The following is a 15,603-nucleotide window of genomic DNA, read 5'->3' as shown; positions in this document are numbered from 1 at the left end:
TTTAAAGTGAGGGGAAAGGGATACATTCGGTTATTTGGTGTTTAAGGTACGGTTACTGCGACTCGTGGTTTAAAGTGAGGGGAAAGGGATACATTCGGTTATTTGGTGTTTAACGTACGGTTACTGCTACTCGTGGTTTAAAGTGAGGGGAAAGGGATACATTCGGTTATTTGGTGTTTAACGTACGGTTACTGCGACTTGTGGTTTGAAGTGAGGGGAAATTCGCTGCTGTCACACAGGTTGCTGTGGAAATGGGTCTTGTCATATGCACATGACCGCTTTTGTGACATACTAGACGTGAGGAACGCTAAAAAAAAACCGAGTCCGCCGAGGGTATTCGATCTTACGACTCATCGCATCTCAAGCGATCTTTATACAACTAAGCTACATCCTACTACAAAAACCAGATGCAAATGATACAATTACAAGTCAGTATCCATTGCAAATGTTATTTTATTAGACCTTCTGCAATAGGTTATAATATATGACAGCATTGAAGACTTGAAATATTAGAAATATTAGCAGTTCTGGCCATTTAGTCTAGATTCAAGACTCTGACAGAGTCTGATACTTTAATGTCATGACAACACCATGCATACCAATTGCATGCATGAGACGTCATTAAAAATGTGAGTCTTGTCTCTACACTTTTAAAGTCACGGGCCCTGTTCTAACCCACCACGGATGACCCTCCGTTCGTAATGTGGGGATTGTTGCTGGCTCTAATAAGAAAACCGCTGAACATTGACAACTCGTGTCCACGTATTGAGTCATTAGTACCGAAAATATCCACAACCCAAACTTCCTGGCCTGATTTGAGATACATTACTGTTTGTGCGCTTCCCGTTTCTCCTCCTTTGACGAGTAAGACTGTTATTAATTTACCATCTTTAACCATTTCGAAAAAAATGCCTGACGCATTTGGGAAAATTTGCAGAGTAAATGAATATAGTCCAGAAACTGGTGCGTGAAACATTCCGGAGTGTTCGTTGTATGAGTTGCCATCGTTACGGTAAACTTTATCGAAGATTATAATCTGACCGTTGTGGAATTTTACCGGAACCGGATCCTGCGCAAATCCCGCCCTGAAAGCAATCAGGGGTGTTCGGTCTGAAAAGTACGAAAGGAACAAAAGTTAAGTTTGTTTTTGTTTAACGACACCACTAGAGCACATTTGGTAATTTTTGACACGAAGTCTTAAAGAAAACCCGCTACATTTTTCCATTAGTAGCAAGGGATTTTTTATATGCACTTTCCCACAGACTGGACAGGACATACCATGGTCTGTGATATACCAGTCGCGGGGCACGGGTTGGGATGGAAAAACCCAATCAGATAATTGGCGGTTCGATTTACTACGCAAGCACCTCAGGCTATTGCTCTATCGACTGGCCTAGATCTAGACCGCCCCCGCCCCACAAAAACGAACAAATAAATAATCATGTTAAAGTTACATTCTTGAAGTTGTAAATCTCATATATCACAATTTTTACACGCATCTACAAATAAAACAATCCCATATATAAATTTTGCTTAATTAACTCGGGAATATCAAAATTGTAACGCATTGCCAATAGCCGTAAACAGTGGTTTCCTTAAGAATCTTAGGCAAAAAGCATAAAATTCACGAAAAAAAAAAAAGGGAAAAAAGTTTTATGTAATTTTTTGTAGACATACAATTCAAAGTAGAATTTGTACAATTGTAAAAAATTAGAATAGATATTTTTGGTCATTATGCAACTTTGAGACTGCTCCTTTAACAGGCCTTTACTGGGTTTTTTTTATACATATATTGTACTATATCAACTATTGCTACGTTTTTCGTTTTTGAGACAGTCAAACTAATCGCACATGAAAATAATGATACACATTCGGCCATTCATTCATTCAATCAATTATTAATTAATTCTTAAATTGATTGATTCATTCATTCACCTATTCATTCATTCATTCAATCAATTATTAATTAATTCTTAAATTGATTCATTCATTCATTCACCTATTCATTCATTCATTCATTCAATCAATTATTAATTAATTCTTAAATTGATTGATTCATTCATTCACCTATTCATTCATTTAATTCGGTATAGTACCGAAATAAATGAATGGAATGGAATGAATGAAAGAAGGAAGTAATGAAGAAATGAATGATTAATTAACGCTTAATTAAAGCTTAACGACACCCCCAGATGAAAACTATATCGGCTACTGGATGTCAAACAAATGCAAATAAATGAAATACGGATGTTGCACAAATTCTGAAAGCATCCATAAAACAGTGTGGAGAGCTACGAAGAGAGACATCCATGCAAAACCACCACGACGAATGCCAACATAACGAACACATTGTAACAGCTCCAAATGAAAGTCGGCAACTAGGGACAGTGAAGTAAATGTAGAAATCCCCATGTTGGTATGGTATAAAATCTCATAACCATAAATAACCAAACCTTCTTTTGTTTTCAGCTGTGCTTCCAGTGACTGCACTTTGATTTCTAGGTCGTGTTTACTGGTTTCCAGTGATTGAATTCTGTATTTCAGGACCTCCAGATCCTGTTTCGTGGCAAAGTCTCCAGAGGCCGGACATACCATACTCATTGTGAAAAAACTGAAAACCCAAAACAGGATGGAAGACGCCATTAGCCTTGCTTATAATGTCCGCACCAAGACCCAATATGTTAACCACGAAGATCTCGTCTGCCAATTTACAATTCTTTCAAACAACAGCTGGACATGGATCCTTATCTTTATTCCTCAAGGTCAAGGTCAAGCTAGGTACAATCGAGATAACAGTTTATACTGTTTACATACTATAGAGACCCGACCCTAGATAATAATATACTAACGGCTTTGCTGCTTTGATTTTTGTGGAATATGTCTATACTTTCGTTGTGGAGGGTTTGAGGAACGTAAAACAAGAACGGAGATGAAAGTTTTGTTTCATGACAAAACCCAGCACATAATTATACCGAACAACAAAAGAAACGCATTTATTAATTTATTTTTCTTTAATTTCTTTAAATTTATTCAGTTTGAAGCCCCTTAGGTTTTGTATCTTTTTAAATCACCAATATGTTGCGAACATTTTAGGCTCATTGCAGCAGTCCGTTTAGGGACCGTCAATAATTTTCAACATTTTCACGAGCGTACAAACCGTACGCGGGATGTGGGGAGGGGGTTAAGGGCCCAGCGTACACTTGTTTTGAAAATGAAAAATGTCGATCAACATTTTTCATTTGGGGATGTAAACTTTTAGGGGGGGAGGGGGTGGTCAAAACTGTACTTAATTATGGACGGCCCCTTATCGAATAAACTGCATCACGTATATTAACATCTTCACGTTTATTGTGCTTTTCAGTATATTAATTGGGGCTGTTAGGTGGTTGACTTTTGTACACTTGATCTAGTGAAAGAAGAAACCTTTTTGTCTCATCCTCAGGTATGAAGGACAGAGCTATCCCATGAAAGAAAGCTATGTAAGAAAAAAAGACTCCATCATATGCGGTCATGTGGGATAGAAAAAGTACACCCTCGGTGGTGAACATTTCGACCATGGGACTCCGTAAGCCTCGTCCCAGGTCAAAATTTTCACTACCGAGAATGTATTTTTTCTATCCCACATGACCACATATGATGGAGTCTTATATGCTGCCTATACTACTCTTACCGATTAGTAACAGCGGGTCTTATATATTCACTTTCTCACAGCTCATAGGACAGCTCACCTTTGATATACCAGTCGTGGAGCACTATATGGAAATGCGTGAAACAACACTACTGAGCTAAATCCCACTCAAATTAAAACAAATGAATGTAAACTGTTTACTATCATTTGGGGTTGTTATTTGGTGGCAATACCGATACATGTAATGTAAAATATAATGGATAATAACATGAAAATACAGAAAAAGAGTAAAATGTAATGGATAATAACTTGAATATACAGAGAGTAATATGTAATGGATAATAACATAAAAATACAGAGAGTAAAATGTAATGGATAATAACTTGAAAATACAGAAAGAGAGTAAAATGTAATGGATAATAACTTGAAAATACAGATAGTAAAATGTAAAGGATAATAACTTGAAAATACAGAGAGTAAAATGTAAAGGATAATAACTTGAAAATACAGAGAGTAAAATGTAAAGGATAATAACTTGAAAATACAGAGAGTAAAATGTAATGGATAATAACTTGAAAATACAGAGAGTAAAATGTAAAGGATAATAACTTGAAAATACAGAGAGTAAAATGTAATGGATAATAACTTGAAAATACAGAGAGTAAAATGTAAAGGATAATAACTTGAAAATACAGAGAGTAAAATGTAAAGGATAATAACTTGAAAATACAGAGAGTAAAATGTAATGGATAATAACGTGAAAATACAGAGAGTAAAATGTAAAGGATAATAACTTGAAAATACAGAGAGTAAAATGTAAAGGATAATAACTTGAAAATACAGAGAGTAAAATGTAATGGATAATAACTTGAAAATACAGAGAGTAAAATGTAATGGATAATAACATAAAAATACAGAGAGTAAAATGTAATGGATAATAATTTTAAAATAGAGTAAGACTGTGAAATGTAATGGATAATAACTTGAAAATACGGCAAGACTGAAAAATGTTATGGATAATAACTTGTGAATACGGTACGACAGTAAAATATAATAAATAATAACTTGAAAATACAGTAAGACTGAAAAATGTAATGGATAATAACATGAAAATATAGTAAGAGCATAAAATACAAATGATAATAACTTCAAAATACGGTAAGACTGTAAAAAATGTAATACATAAAAACTGGGAAATACGGTAAGACTGAAAAATGTAATAGATAAAAACTGGGAAATACGGTAAGATTGTAAAATGTAATGCATAATAACGTGAAAATACGGTGTGACAGTTAAATGTAATAGATAACTTAAAAACACAGTAAGACAGTAAAATGTCATGAACAATAACTTGAACGTCTATTACAAAATTTATCCCAGCATTCATGACGCAAGAGGGCGGACTTGGTCGGCTGAAAGAAGAACGCCACTGAACGTTGACAACTGGCTGTCACGCAAGAGGACTGACTTGGTCGGCTGAAAGAAGAACGCCACTGAACGTTGACAACTGGCTGTCACGCAAGGCGTTGCCACCAGAGGTCTTCACAATCCACACCTCTTGGTCTTTATGTAGGTGTATCGCTGTTTCGATGATTGCTCTTCCTCCAGAATTTTTAGAAACCAGCCACGCTACTGCTTTGCCGTCTTTAACTAATTTAAACTCCATTTCTGAAGAAGTTGGGAAGACATCCAGGGTAAACAAATATAGTCCAGACATTGGTGCGTGAAATCTTCCTGATCGTGAATTGTATGCGTAACCGTCGTTGAGGTAGACGTCATCGAAGATCACGGTTTGACCATTGCTGAATTTTATTTGAACCGGTTTGTATGAAAATCCTGCTCTGAAACTAATCAGTGCTTTGCTATCTGAAAAAATATGGAATTAGTATTATTACATGATCAGCCACACTCGAAAATACATGTGAAATTTAAGTTAACTAGTATTATTTAATAATTTGGTGAGGACAAGTCAAATATGAGCCTTGTATGCTGAAAAGAAAGAAAGAAAGAAATGTTTTATTTAACGACGCACTTAGCACATTATTTTACGGTTATATGGCGTCAGACATATGGTTAAGGACCACACAGATTTTGAGAGGAAACCCGCTGTCGCCACTACATGGGCTACTCTTCCGATTAGCAGCAAGGGATCTTTTATTTGCGCTTGCCACAGGCAGGATAGCTCAAACCATGGCCTTTGTTGAACCAGTTATGGATCACTGGTCGGTGCAAGTGGTTTACATATACCCATTGAGCCTTGCGGAGCACTCACTCAGGGTTTGGAGTCGGTATCTGCATTAAAAAGCCCATGCCTCGACTGGGATCCGAACCCAGTACCTACCAGCCTGTAGACCGATGGCCTACCACGACGCCACCGACGCCGGTGTGCTGAAAAGATGCATACCCGGACCATCAACACACACTGACAATTTAAGAAATGAAAAAAAAACCCTCTAATTTTAGAATTAATAAAAAAAACCAATGATTATTACTGGTAAGTGGGGGCAGCCATTTTGTTTCTGTTTCGTCGCGTCCGGTATTCTAGCATGGGAGGAAGTGACGTCAGCTTCTAACAATTCCTGTATACACAGTGTAAACAAACGCAGTAATTACGACAAGGCACTTTCCTTTGATCAACCTGACTTGTAAAACAACATAAATGACTTAATAATATAAATTATACTGACACACAATGAAAACGCAAAACAGATATTTTTCAATATTTTGTTGTGATTAATGAAAAATATATTTATTGGACTTAAAATAACAATTTATGAAAGGAAGCCATTGATTGGTACTTTTGTCTGGGTTTTAATCCTGGTTTTGTTCTCGTTACACATACAATAGCAGAAACACACAAAATGGTGTGAAATGCGTTCACTACATGCTCAATCATGCTGCATGCAATGCACGTGAAATGCCAGTATGTGGACACATAAAAGTCACGTAACGGTGTCATATTCCTCGTCACATTAAGAATGTCACGACTCAGAGAAGAACAAAGGGAGCGAGCTTTGGGCATGGTTCAAAGGGGGACTTCGCAAAGCCAAGTTGCTAGGACCATCCATCCATCCATCAACTATTGGACGACTTGTTGAACGTCATCAACAGACCGGGAGTGTCTTTGATCGACCTCGACCTGGTCAACGTCCCGTTACAACCCCACGCCAAGATCGACAGATTCGACGACACCACCTCCGTGACCGGTTCAGAACTGCGACGATGACAGCAAGCAACACGATAGGACGTCATGGAAGGCATATCCATCCGACGAAGGCCATCCGTCGACTCAGAACAGCTGGACTCAGATGCAGACGCCCGTACAACGGTAACATCATGACACCGCGACATCGTGCTGCGAGACTACAGTTTGCTCTCCAGAATGGTAATCATCCACCAGCCTTTTACCGGAGCATTGTTTTCTCAGATGAGTCCCGTTTTTCTGTCTCCTTTGCCGATGGAAGAGCACGTGTGTACAGAAGACTCCAAGAACGGTACGCTGACGGATGTGTGAGGGAACGTGATCGGTTTGGCGGCGGTTATCTGATGGTATGGGGGGCAATCAACTGTGATTTTAGGAGTGATCTCATCATTGTCCACGATGCCCTTACAGCCCAGCGTTATGTTGACGTTATTCTAAGACCAGTTCTCCAGCCACTTTTGCACCGTCACCGAAGACCAGGAGGTCCCCTTCTGTTTCAACAAGACAATGCCCGTCCACATACTGCAATAATTACCCAGGCATTCCTGCAACAAGCCGGTATCACCGTTATGAACTGGCCCGCCGTTTCATCGGATTTGAACCCAATTGAACACATGTGGGATGAGTTAGGACGTCGTGTACGTCACCGCCAGCCACCACCGCGTAACGTCGCTGAGCTTGCACAGGCGTTGCAGGAGGAGTGAGGAACATTCCTGTGGCTTATTTGAGATGTTTGTGCCAATCCTTTCCCTGTCGTCTTCACGCATGCTCACGGGCCAATGGTGGACACACCAGATACTGACCTTGATATGGGGGGGGGGGGGGGGGGGGGGGGGGGGGGGGGGGGGGTGGGTGTTGAACTTTTCGATTACGAATGCAACTCGATTACTGATGATATCTGGTCATGTTTCAATGTGAATGTATCTCATGAATACCAGTCATTTATGTCATATTACTTTATCCATCAATTCATTAATAGTTTGTCGTTATTTGCAATGAAAAGTTGTTTTTGAGTTTTTATTGTGTGTCAGTATATAATAAATTATTTAACTAAATATATTTCAGTTTGCATTAACAGAACGAAATGGGGTTATAGTATTTTTCTCTCTAAAAACATTTAAAGAAACAAATGCATATCATTAGGCCTATTGGTACGTTGGAGCAAGAACAACCACCCACAATATCCAAGTGATAATTTTCTTTTCTTTGTGACTAAGTAATTGGTCAGTTCTGTCATTTTAGATGGGAAAGTCTACTTAGTCAAAAGGTTTACAGAATTATTTACAGTAACAAACCAAGTCGGCTGATAATGTCCATTACCATATTAGAGGTGGCAGGCTAATTGTTGGAGATCGTTTTAATTTTCGACAGCCTTGAAAAGCCTTGCGCATGCATTCGTTTAATACTCTATAATATCTATATAGTAGTCATCTGTTAAATATAAAATATAAATAATAAAACCTTGTTGAGTTTTCGACTGCGCTTCCAATGACTGAATTTTGGTTTCCTGGGATTGAATTCTGGATTTTAAGACCTCCAGTTCTTCCTTGGAGGCAAACCCATCAGACTGCAACTGAAAGAGGAAAACCATACATTGTAATGGAAACATTATCACAATCTGTTTGACCAAACCTGACTCAGACATATATATCCATTGTTATAATGTTGATCAGTTGTAAAACCTAATACAATAAAGAACTTTGATTAGATCGTGCCTATATCCAATTAAAGTTAAGGCACGTCTCTTCCGGGCACAATCTCTGACTTCTCCAGTGGCTGGGCTCGGAACAGAAGAGGAGGGTAAGTTGGAAATTTGGAATAGCAATTAGTGAAAAACATAATAGAATAAATAATAATAATAATAATAATAATAATAATAATAGCCAAAAATATAAATAATTTGGTGTATTTTAGAAGGATAAATCCAAAACTAAATGCGAGAAAGAAGAGAGGATCACATTATACAATAATATAGAAAAGCAATTTTGACAAACAATTTGAATGAAGGTCTAAAAAGTTTAAAGTCTGATTTTATATTCCATTATGTTCTCGTTAAGGTCGTTTGGGAGATGTAAACCATCATATCACATATGTATATATCATTAGTTTATATTCCATTATGTTCTCGTTAAGGCCGTTTGGGAGATGTAAACCATCATATCACATATGTATATATCATTAGTTTATATTCCATTATGTTCTCGTTAAGGCCGTTTGGGAGATGTAAACCATCATATCACATATGTATATATCATTAGTTTATATTCCATTATGTTCTCGTTAAGGTCGTTTGGGAGATGTAAACCATCATATCACATATGTATATATCATTAGTTTATATTCCATTACGTTCTCGTTAAGGCCGTTTGGGAGATGTAAACCATCATATCACATATGTATATATCATTTGTTTATATTCCATTATGTTCTCGTTAAGGTCGTTTGGGAGATGTAAACCATCATATCACATATGTATATATCATTAGTTTATATTCCATTACGTTCTCGTTAAGGTCGTTTGGGAGATGTAAACCATCATATCACATATGTATATATCATTAGTTTATATTCCATTATGTTCTCGTTAAGGCCGTTTGGGAGATGTAAACCATCATATCACATATGTATATATCATTAGTTTTGTATTATCCTCATATTCCGCCGTAGAACGGCCAGAGTGATATAGACTGTTCTAACGTCCCTTGGATGTGGCCATGGATGACTTAATAGAGGACCTTTCAGAAACGTTTTAATTAATTCTGAAAGTATTAATCTGTTAGAGTTTATGTTCTTCTATATAAATGTTTCTTTCTAATTGTTTGATTTGTAAGTTCTGTTTATTGTTTCTAAGGTTTCACTATTATATTTTTCTCTGTTGATGGAACTTCGATACGTATGCCTCCGATCCGTCATCTCCCCCCCCCCCCCCCCCCCCCCAACCCCCGTAGACAGTGTGAGTTCCCGCCACCATATTAAATCCTGGTTACGCTAATGACTCGGTGACAACGATTTGATATAATTATATCTAAGGCCACCAAATTAAATCCTGGTTACGCTAATGACTCGGTGACAATGATTTGATATAATTATATCTAAGGCCACCAAATTAAATCCTGGTTACGCTAATGACTCGGTGACAATGATTTGATATAATTATATCTAAGGCCAATAAATTAAATGCTAGATTTGTATCCAATTTTGTTTCTTCAGAATTCTTGTGGGGGTGAAATTTTATTTTTTATTTTATATTTTCAGAACATTGGAAATAGGCCTACCGAAAACAAACCAAAACACACACACACACACACACACACACACACACACACACACACACACACACACACACACACACACACACACACACACACACTAAAACTCGGGGACGGGCGGGGATGAAAATTTATGTTTTATTTTATAATAGAGAATGGCACGATCACTTGATAATGAAAAATATGTTGCTGTTGACAATCTACTTTACCAGTAATTGCGCATGGAAGTTGTCATCGGTTCTGAGAAGAAAGCCACTGAAAGTAGACAGCTGGTTACCACGAATTGTACTGCCACCATAACTCTTTACAACCCAGACATCTTGGTCTTTGTGAAGGTGTGTCACTGTTTGTATGCTTCCTGTTCCATCACGAGTCGTAGAAACCAACCAGGCTATTGCACTGCCGTCTTTAAATAGTCTAAATTCTGCTGCAGTTGAAGAATCTGAATAAATATTTATAGTGAAGAAATATAGTCCTGAAACTGGGGCGCTAAACATTCCCGAGTGTGGCATGTATGCGTTGCCGTCGTTGAGGTAAACGTCGTCGAAGATAACGATCTGACCATTGCTGTATTTCATCGGAAGCGGATCATTTTTAAAGCCCGCCGTGAAACTAACCAGGGGTGTGCGATCTGGAAAATTTTGAGAGGAAACCCGCTGTCGCCACTACATGGGCTACTCTTTCCGATTAGCAGCAAGGGATCTTTTATTTGCGCTTCCCACAGGCAGGATAGCACAAACCATGGCCTTTGTTAAACCAGTTATGGATTACTGGTTGGTGCAAGTGGTTTACACCTGCCATTGAGCCTTGCGGAGCACTCATTCAGGGTTTGGAGTCGGTATCTGGATTAAAAATCCCATGCCTCGACTGGGATCCGAACCCAGTACCTACCAGCCTGTAGACCGATGGCCTAACCACTACGCCACCGAGGCCGGTGAATTGATCCCAGATATTATTCTAAATAAAACTATTCTTCTCTGTTACCATCGACTAGTATAAAGTCTACTAGTATAAAATCCACTAGTATAAAATCATACACATGAGAGCAAACTAGGATATGCGAACACCAACATTGCCAAAAAATGATAGTAGAACACAAATTGGTTTTCGGTTTGAAAGATTGCCAAAGTACCTATCGGTTATAATTCTGTGCAGAGTTTGAAGCTATATTACGAATCACGTCATGGATCAAAGACAATATATTTTCAGTCAGTTCAGTTACACCAGCACACACATGAACAGAGGTACCTAAAAATTGGGCTATTGGATGTCAAACATTTTGTAATTCTGACTCGTAGTCATCAGAGGAAACTCGCTACCCGAGGTGGTTCTATCCTGCGACGCAAGCACCACAAAGATACCTAATCAAAAGAATAGGCCTACATACTGACACCGCCATAATTAAACATCATATACTATTACTGACTTAAAAATAGTGGGATCTCTAATGACATGCATATCTTTTCAGTCAAAAGCGAAATTACTTTCCAGAAACGAATGGCACAAAGAAAGGACAAAAACACAGGACACAAACGGCATTAAAGCATCAAACCACTGGTGTTAACACACATATACACACACAAAACCACTCACGCACGCACGCACGCACGCACGCACGCATACACGCACGCACACACAAAACTGACAAGATGTAAAATAATAAAACCTTGTTTTGCCTTCAGCTGTGCTTCCAGAGCTTGGAATTTAGTTTCCTGGAATTGAAGCTTGGATTTCAAGACCTCCAGTTCTTTCAAGAAAACAAACTCTCCCGGTTGTAGTTGAGAAATCACACACATAATGAAAAGAAGGAAAGCATATTTTCGTAAGAAAAACATCATTATATTTTAATAGTTTTATCTGCACTGAGTACAGCGGTTGTGTGATGGATAGATAACGAATAGTACACGTCCGTTCAACGCCACGTAATTACCGAAGGGACGGCATTCTGATTGGTTTAAGTGCATCGCATTACCGTCTAGCATGGATATTCAAAGGTGGGGCTATGATGAGAAGCTTCGGAAAGGAACAACTTGAGTTCGTGTTAGGCACATGAGAACACAGGGCACCATGATATTAGTTTATGGACAGCCAAGGAAGAAAAGACGACACAGGAGGAAACGATTGCCAATGGCGGCACGTGCAGGGGGGCTGGGACCAAATCTGGTGGCTCCACCACCGGCTGAGGACGCGTCTGCGACGCTGATCATATCTCGTTCTAACATGCGAGGAGTAGCAAGTGAATGGGTGGGTGGGAGTTTAAACCCGGTGGTGTAACTGCTGGCGGCGGTTCCATCTGCGACATCACCTCTACCCGCGCCTGCCTTGCTTGCGGATAACATTAATAAAATTAAAGAACCGCACGCTAGCTCTGGAATGTCGCCTCCTGCGGCGACACGAACTCCCGTCCCCCATGGGCGGTAAATGTATCGATCCGTACGTCCTGAAATGGAAGGTTGCATCGCCTCTGGAGAGATTGCCTCTACCAACAGTTACAGCAAGGCACCCGGTGACACCCCACCACCACCACCACCGCCACCACAACCACTACCACACACACACACACACACACACACACACACACACACACTGTGCACCACTCATCCTGAGACGTAGCAGTCACGAGGATTTCCCTAAAGTACAGACGTTACATCACCGAAGAAACAACCACGATCCGGCTGACGAAGGCAAGCATCAACAGCTGTAGCCAGGAGGGATCCTACAGTGTCGCCCACACCAGGAGGACAGACACTGTACTGCGGGGGGGGGGGGGGGGGGGGGAGCTATCTATCCAGCTATGAAGTCAAGTCAGCTCTGTACCACGGGGGAGAGCTATCTGCCCAGCTATGATGTCAAGTCAGCTCTGTACTACGGAGGGAGAGCTATCTGCCCAGCTATGATGTCAAGTCAGCTCTGTACCACTGGGGGTGTGGGGGTGTGGGGGGAGCTATCTGCCCAGCTATGATGTCAAGTCAGCTCTGTACCACGGGGGGGGGGGGCGAGCTATCTGTCCAGCTATGATGTCAAATCAGCTCTGTATCACGGGGGTAGCTATCTGTCCAGCTATGATGTCAAGTCAGCTCTGTACCACGGGGGAGCTCTCTGTCCAGCTATGATGTCAAGTCAGCTCTGTACCACGGGGGGAGCTATCTGTCCAGATCTGTACCACGGGGGGAGCTATCTGTCCAGCTATGAAGTCAAGGCAGCTCTGTACCACGGGGGGGGGGGGGGAGAGCTATCTGTCAAGTCAGCTCGGTACCACGGGGGGAGGTATCTGTCCAGCTATGATATCAAGTCAGCTCTGTATCACGGGGGGAGCTATCTGCCCAGCTATGATGTCACGTCAGCTCTGCACCACGGGGGGAGCTATCTGTCCAGCTATGATGTCAAGTCAGCTCTGTACCACGGGAGGGAGCTATTTGCCCAGCTATGAAGTCAAGGCAGCTCTGTACCACGGGGGGAGCTCTGTACCACGGGGGGAGCTATCTGTCCTGCTATGAAGTCAAGGCAGCTCTGTACCACGGGGGGGGGGGGCTATCTGTCCATCTATGATGTCAAGTCGGCTCTGTACCACGGGGGGAGCTATCTGTGCAGCTATGATGTCAAGTCAGCTCTGTATCACGGAGGCAGCTATCTGCCCAGCTATGATGTCAAGTCAGATATGTACCACGGGGGAGAGCTATCTGCCCATATATGAAGTCAAGTCAGCTCTGTACCACGGGGGGGGGGGGGGGGGAGTTATCTGCCCAGCTATGAAGTCAAGTCAGCTCTGTACCACAGGGGGAGCTATCTGCCCAGCTATGATGTCAAGTCAGCTCTGTACCACGTGGGGAGAGCTATCTGCCCAGCTATGAAGTCAAGGCAGCTCTGTACCACGGGGGGAGCTATCTGTCCAGCTATGAAGTCAAGTCAGCTCTGTACTACGGGGGGGGGGGGGAGAGTTATCTGCCCAGCTATGAAGTCAAGTCAGCTCTGTACCACAGGGGGAGCTATCTGCCCAGCTATAAAGTCAAGTCAGCTCTGTACCACGGGTGGAGGGGAAGCTATCTGTCCAGCTATGATGTCAAGTCAGCTCTGTACCACGGGGGGAGCTATCTGCCCAGCTATGATGTCAAGTCAGCTCTGTATCATGGGGGGGGGGGAGCTATCTGTCCAGCTATGAAGTCAAGTCAGCTCTGTACTACGGGGAGGGGGGGGGAGTTATCTGCCCAGCTATGAAGTCAAGTCAGCTCTGTACCACAGGGGGAGCTATCTGCCCAGCTATGATGTCAAGTCAGCTCTGTACCACGGGGGGAGAACTATCTGCCCAGCTATAAAGTCAAGTCAGCTCTGTACCACGGGTGGAGGGGAAGCTATCTGTCCAGCTATGATGTCAAGTCAGCTCTGTACCACGGGGGGAGCTATCTGCCCAGCTATGATGTCAAGTCAGCTCTGTATCATGGGGGGAGCTATCTGCCCAGCTATGAAGTCAAGGCAGCTCTGAACTCGCCGTAAACTCCTAGCGCTAACCTTCACTGGCCTTTCCCTCCTGGAAGTAGAACTACTGTTAGACTTCAAATCTTTTGGCCATCGTTCCAAATTATGTTTTCTTAATAGTTCGACACAATTTCTTTTGGCGGTCCGTCTAAAATGCTTACAATTAGCTTTTGGCAGAGCAGTCAAATTTTACTTTCGGCCTCTGTTATTTACATCGAGCCGGTGCAGATAAGGATTTCCCCCCTTACTTTTTAATTTTCTACAAATTCTTCTCACTTCAAACTTACCCTCCCCACCCATCTGCCCCGGACTCTGTCACATGCGAAGTCAGTGACTGTACCCATGGGTGGGCATATCTGAACCTTGACTGGGTATGGACGGTTTAACAGTGTTTATACTGGATTGGCGTGCCCCGGATTCTACCACAGGCGATGTCAGAGACTGTACCCATGGGTGGGCGTATCTGAACCTGGACTGAATATGGACAGTTTAACAGTGTTTGTACTGGACTGACTTGCACCAATGAGATCACCGTTATACTATTTATTGTACATGTATGCTATTATAATAATGTATCACTTGTACGAGTGGAAATTGTTTACATAACACTGTTTTACAGTTACATTATTATGAGGTATCAATGAGGTATACTCCGCGATAATATTATGTATTTGTGAATCACTTTATAATGCAGACAAATAACGATTATGTGAAGTGGTGACACAAGCGAGGTGTATCAATTGTAAGAAAACCTGTGATTGTTAAAACATTTTTATAATCACTTTCTCTTGTGATGAGCTATTTTGATTTCCATAGTTGTTGCAGGTACATATTTCAATGCATTTTAGTATGACAAGAAGGAACGGGGAATTCTCCCATTCAAGCTGCCTTTGTCAGTGCAGACGGCACGCCATATTTTAGTGGAGTGCAATTATCTGAAGGAAACTAGAAAAGATATATTTGGTCATGGAAATCTGATGAAATCCTTTCGATTCCATCCAGAAATTTTATTACAAATTCGACGTCATACT

General features: G+C 41.0%; 2 protein-coding genes across 2 annotated transcripts; both read right to left on the bottom strand.

The window, feature by feature from the left end:
- Positions 1 to 441: 441 nt before the first annotated feature.
- LOC121367861 (complement C1q-like protein 4) lies at positions 442 to 2,864 on the bottom strand. Its single transcript, XM_041492287.1, has 2 exons — positions 2,454 to 2,864; positions 442 to 1,110 (listed from the first exon to the last, which is right to left on the bottom strand). The coding sequence occupies exons 1-2, from the start codon at positions 2,641 to 2,643 to the stop codon at positions 671 to 673; spliced, it is 630 nt and encodes a 209-aa protein (XP_041348221.1). The 5' UTR covers positions 2,644 to 2,864; the 3' UTR covers positions 442 to 670.
- Positions 2,865 to 2,996: 132 nt separating this feature from the next.
- On the bottom strand, positions 2,997 to 11,895 carry LOC121368592 (multimerin-2-like). Its single transcript, XM_041493331.1, has 4 exons — positions 11,766 to 11,895; positions 10,309 to 10,541; positions 8,292 to 8,403; positions 2,997 to 5,494 (listed from the first exon to the last, which is right to left on the bottom strand). Exons 1-4 carry the CDS (start codon positions 11,893 to 11,895, stop codon positions 5,079 to 5,081), a joined length of 891 nt encoding a protein of 296 aa, XP_041349265.1. The 3' UTR covers positions 2,997 to 5,078.
- Between the last annotated feature and the right edge of the window lie 3,708 nt (positions 11,896 to 15,603).

Source organism: Gigantopelta aegis, chromosome 3, assembly GCF_016097555.1.
Source record: "Gigantopelta aegis isolate Gae_Host chromosome 3, Gae_host_genome, whole genome shotgun sequence".
Classification (NCBI taxonomy): Eukaryota; Metazoa; Mollusca; class Gastropoda; order Neomphalida; family Peltospiridae; genus Gigantopelta; species Gigantopelta aegis.
This window is presented reverse-complemented; position numbering and strand designations above follow the sequence as displayed.

Bases quoted from the DNA above. Each gene is read 5' to 3' on its own strand.
- LOC121367861 (XM_041492287.1), bottom strand. From the start codon at position 2,643: ATGGCGTCTTCCATCCTGTTTTGGGTTTTCAGTTTTTTCACAATGAGT. The intron at 1,111-2,453 runs GTTTGGTTATTT...CGTACTTTTCAG, and splicing joins ACAGCTGAAAACAAAAGAAG to ACCGAACACCCCTGATTGCT.
- LOC121368592 (XM_041493331.1), bottom strand. From the start codon at position 11,895: ATGTGTGTGATTTCTCAACTACAACCGGGAGAGTTTGTTTTCTTGAAA. The intron at 10,542-11,765 runs GTTTTATTATTT...ATATTTATTCAG, and splicing joins ACAGCTGAAGGCAAAACAAG to ATTCTTCAACTGCAGCAGAA. The intron at 5,495-8,291 runs GTTTTATTATTT...ATATTTTTTCAG, and splicing joins GCAGTCGAAAACTCAACAAG to ATAGCAAAGCACTGATTAGT.